Below are 4,698 nucleotides of genomic sequence, written 5' to 3' on the forward strand. Positions count from 1 at the left end.
ATAGCATGGATTGTTGGTGTTTAGATTGTGGAGGTAAAGTTGGACAGTGTTCCAGAAGGGGCTGTACAGTCTTTGGATACAGGTGCACAAAGGACTCTGCATCTTTCAGTAGCCAAGGAGTGAAAGCCAGTCAACTTTCTGACCCTGCCACTCTTTCAAACTGGGTCCTGTTTGTTATGACATCCTACAGTTGTGTGCTGGCTCAAAGCACAAATTAACCTAGAGTCAAAAGATGAGAAACTCAAAGAGAGGTGAGTGCTTTATCCGCAGGCATCTGAGAAAACAAAGTGCCCTCACAATCCTTCCAGAGTTCAAAGGGTCTGGAGGCACCAGAATATCTTCAAGTCCCTTTTTAGTCATGATAACTCTTACAAGAACACCTGATGACAGTTCTCATTATGCAGATCTTCCTTGACTTTATTTGAACCTAGAATCCAACAAAATGAATGCCGTTCAGAACCTTCTGCCTGCCCCACATGTATGTGCAAGCTAGACTTAGAGCCCTAAAAACAGAAGTGCCATAAAAAGGGAGCTAGGCACAAAGATCACTCTGTTGGTGACAGAGAGACCAGCTGAGCTTTGCCCAGAAGCTGCTACCAGTTCCAAGAGTGAGCTGCAGTCTGCTTACACATCAAAGAGGGTTTCAGTTCACAATGTGTGGAGAATTATTCAAACCATAATTAAAACCTGTCCACAGGCAGATTTAGAATACCGCAAATGAAGAATGGGTAGACCTTGTTCTCATCCTTGGATGAGAAACTAAGGCTAAGATCGCTGCACAAACCCATCAGCCCAGTCCTCAGCAGAGAGAAGTGTTAGAGGAAGATCTCTCAGTTATGTGCTACCTGCAACCCCGCACCCCAAACAGGTGGGTCAAATTGATTCAGTTTCATTTTGAAATATTTACAAGTGTTATCTACCTATATGTTTCTACTATTTTGCTGAAAGGGAATTTGGGTACCTTAAAGGGTACCCAAAGATTTACCTGTGGACAGACTACCTAGGTGGATGACAGGCAAGGTTTGGTGAGGCCCTTAGGCTCTGATCAATGTGCAACATGAACACCTCCTGCAGGCACTGGGAGGGGAAAATAGGGCCTGTCTTATGCACAGATGCCCTTGCCCAGCACACCCAGAGACCAGGACCTGAGGTTTCTGAGTCTACATGGAGACCCATGAGAAAGAACTAGCATTGAATGTGTGGGTGGCACTGAGGTACACTGAGAAGAGGCTTTCTTGCAATGGCTCATGTTCAGTGCCGACATAGAATGTTCCAATCCACGTGTGTGAACCTGCATGTGTTAAGCCACAGAATACCCACACATCATGACCAGATTTCAGTTTGATACCTTGACTTTCTGGGGCTGAACCTCATTGTTCACCAAGTACCTTATGCATTCTTTTTCCGTCAGCACCTGGAGAATCCCAAGGTTTCATTAGAAAGCCACGTAAATCCAGTGCACAGAATGGCAGAAGACTAACCTTGAGATTCTGTTCATTTCTGCCGATTTATGGACCAGTCATGAAAGAAAGTAGCATCTTCCTGTGCCCATGAAGCCTCAATCCCATTCTAGAAATCCATGTTCCCATGTATGTCTCCATAGAGACACGTGTCCTGAAGGTACTATCCTGGGGAGGGGGAGCTTCTCACAATGGAGCCCCCTGCTGTACTTTCCTTTCCCCATCCACACTTTAGGCAATGTCTGAAATGGTGGTTTCTGTGTTCCCTCTAAGGTGACCTTACATCTTGGTTATGCCTTAAATTGCCTAGAAGTACCCTTTGGAAACACACCCAACTAGGCAGCTGTTGGACAGGAGCAGTGAATGAGGCCCTGGATATACAGGAACTTGGAGCCACAACAACGACAGGGGACGGTACAGAACACAAGGATGTTCGGCTGCCTAAAGTCCCTCACTATTGCTGTCAGCTCAGCACAGAGTTGGGAACATCTCCCTGGGTGAATGGTACCACGGGCATCATAGCTTTCCAGAGGGGCAGGATACAGCTCTACGCTCAACTGGCTCAGCCTGGAAGTGTGAAGCAGCAGGTCCCTCAGGGTTGACATAGAGAGGCCATTCCCATGGATGCTCAAGATCACAAGCTGGGAGCAGTGGCTAAGGGTAGGCAGGAGGGCCTGGAGCTGGGAGTCAGTGATCCCGCAAGCTTCCAGGTCCAGGCTGTTCAGGGTGGTTGCAGTGCTTTCCAGCAGAATTTGGAGGGGCTCCAGACTGAAATCGGTAAGTTTGATGCCCCTCAGTTCCAGGTGTCTGAGCTGTCTGGCGTTTGGATATCGAGAAAGGTAATTCCAGTCAGAATCTGAAAGTGGGAAGTTGGTTATTTAGAGGGTCTCCAGGGGGGTCTTCAGGTGCCTAATGAAAAACCAGACAGTTAGTTCTGAGGTGCAATGTCAAGGAGGGAGAAGACAAATTGGCCCAAACCCAAAGTCACCCTGATGATCTGAAAATGGTCCACACTTAGGATGCTGCCTTTTGCAGACTCTGGTTTTTCACATCACCCTATGTCAGGGTGAGCCTTTCACCACATCTTTTGTGAACAGATGAGTCCACATCTCTGTGTCCCCTCCTCACTGCCAAGCAGAAAGTCACAGGTCTGGCCACAGGAGGTCATAGACAGTCATGTATGAAGGACAAATTTTGGCAGGATGTAACAAAATCCACTGGGGTTAACCCTCTGAGAGGCGCACATCCTATATCCTCAGCAAGGTTTCCATCCCTGCTCTTGACCTTTAAACCCAGGATCACTACCTGAAGTTCAGAAAAGCCTTCCCCAAGTGGGTATAGAGGCAGGTCCTCTGCTCCCAGCTGGGGACCACAGAGTTTCCTTGTTAACCGGTGTCAGTGTGGGGGCTTCCCTCCTTCCAAGCCTTTTTTCTACCTGCTTTCTACCAACTTAGTTAGACAGGCCTCCCATGAAGGGAAACTAAATTCTATCCCTAGCTCCTGTCTCTCCCAATTGGCTGTCCAGCATGGTGGCACTTCCCAGACTATCGACCCTCATTTAGGAGTCTGCTCCAACACCTGTTTTGTTAACTAGCTTCAGGATACAATAGGAACAAAAGGATGGGTTATTTACCTACCAGTGTCTTATTAACCATGAGAGTGTTAGTGGCACATAGGTGCATATTTCCTGTAACTGGTCTGCAGGAGAATCTCACCCCCCACCCCTACTTACCTCAGCACCTGTTCCAGGTGGCCCTCAAGGAGGAAGACAGCATTGGCACAGAACTTCCACAGGCAGTCCATCCTGAGGAACTGTGAGGTGAGCTGGGCAAGCAGCTGCTCCTGCTCCTCTTGGGAGGTATAGGCAGGCACATAGACCTGGGAGACAAGCAGTTTCCTCAGGTTCCTCATCTGGCCCAAGAAAGCAGCACAAGCAGCCAAGGTGGAGGGTGCCCAGGCGCAGTGCACTTCCACCTTCTGGACAGAGTCCAGCTGCAGCAGTCTCAGGACCTTCCTGGTGTGACCAGTGGGTTTCCCAAAGATCTTCAGCCTATTGCAACACAGGTGCAGCCTGTCCCTTCTCTTTCTGACCCACAGGAACAAGTGAATCAGGAAGTCATCCAGGGCTCTTTTTCTGAGGCTCAAGTCTATGACTACCTTGAAAAGTGGCTTAGCTTCCATTGCTGGACCAATTTTCAATGTTCCATTCTTCTTAATGTCCTCTGGTGAGCAGGCATCAGCGACGGCTCCAGACCACATCCTCCAGAAGTTCTGGGGAACATTCCGCAAATCCAGCACCTGCAGTTTCCACCTCCTGCGGGAACGACAGCAGAGTCTCAGCCCTGAGGCTTCTTCCTTCACCTCTCAGCTGCTGGCCCCTGCTCTACCTCTTTTTTCTGTCTCACTTTTCTCCATTAACTTCCCTCCAATTTAGCCTGGTTCCCGCACTTGTACAGAGTGATGCAGTTTCAGGTATAGCCTCCTTCATGGGTCAACACAGCTGCCAAAAGCACCTCCAAATCTTGAAGCCTTTCCCAGATGGGGCTCAGCATGGCCAAAGCCTCTCCCCCCCTCCTTGCTGGCAGCACAGGAAGCCTGTCATGCACAATTCAGCACCCACTCTCCCTGCCTATACCCATCGCTTCCCTGGCACCCAGGGTGCTCCCTTCCAGGCCACCTAGGTCCCCCTCACCTGGGGTGATCCTGCTGGGCAAACAGCATGTCCAGCCCATCCAGGACAACTCGGATCATCTCAAGCTGTTGCTTCCTCATCAGGGCCCCCAGGGGCAGGCAGGTGAAGGGGCAGGCCTGTACTATTTTCTTCAGGACCTCAGTGTGTCCCCTGCTGAAGGCCTCCACAAAGAGTGGTGAGAAGAGCTCTATGGGCAACTCCTCCAGATTTAGGACAGCCCTGGACTTGTTGCTCAGCAGTCTGCACCCTGCCAGCTCCAACAGCATGGGTGGGGTCTGGATGCTCATCCTGGAAAGTCTGAATGAAGAAAAATCCTAGAAAATGGTCCAGGGAAAAGGTCACTATTTCATCTATTGGCAGCCTCTGGGAAGGGGGTACTGGGAAGTCTACATGCACACCTCACCCTTATGGGGGAAAGCTTTGGATTATTATTTTGTCCTTTAAAAATAGGAATTAGAGTGTTATGTGACCGAAACAGTAAGCTCCTAGATTGAACAACTATATGGCTGGAAATGGACTTGCCCTTATGTGGATGACATTCATTTT

The 4,698-nt window shown here is 49.3% G+C and overlaps 1 protein-coding gene across 1 annotated transcript; it reads right to left on the reverse strand.

The window, feature by feature from the left end:
• Window positions 1-1,795: 1,795 nt before the first annotated feature.
• LOC101954323 (PRAME family member 12-like) lies at window positions 1,796-4,439 on the reverse strand. The gene is given in 3 exon segments (XM_078027791.1): window positions 1,796-2,369; window positions 3,193-3,774; window positions 4,153-4,439. Coding segments are annotated over 3 exon segments (1,443 nt in total).
• Window positions 4,440-4,698: the final 259 nt, after the last annotated feature.

Source organism: Ictidomys tridecemlineatus, chromosome 11, assembly GCF_052094955.1.
Source record: "Ictidomys tridecemlineatus isolate mIctTri1 chromosome 11, mIctTri1.hap1, whole genome shotgun sequence".
NCBI classification, from domain to species: domain Eukaryota; kingdom Metazoa; phylum Chordata; class Mammalia; order Rodentia; family Sciuridae; genus Ictidomys; species Ictidomys tridecemlineatus.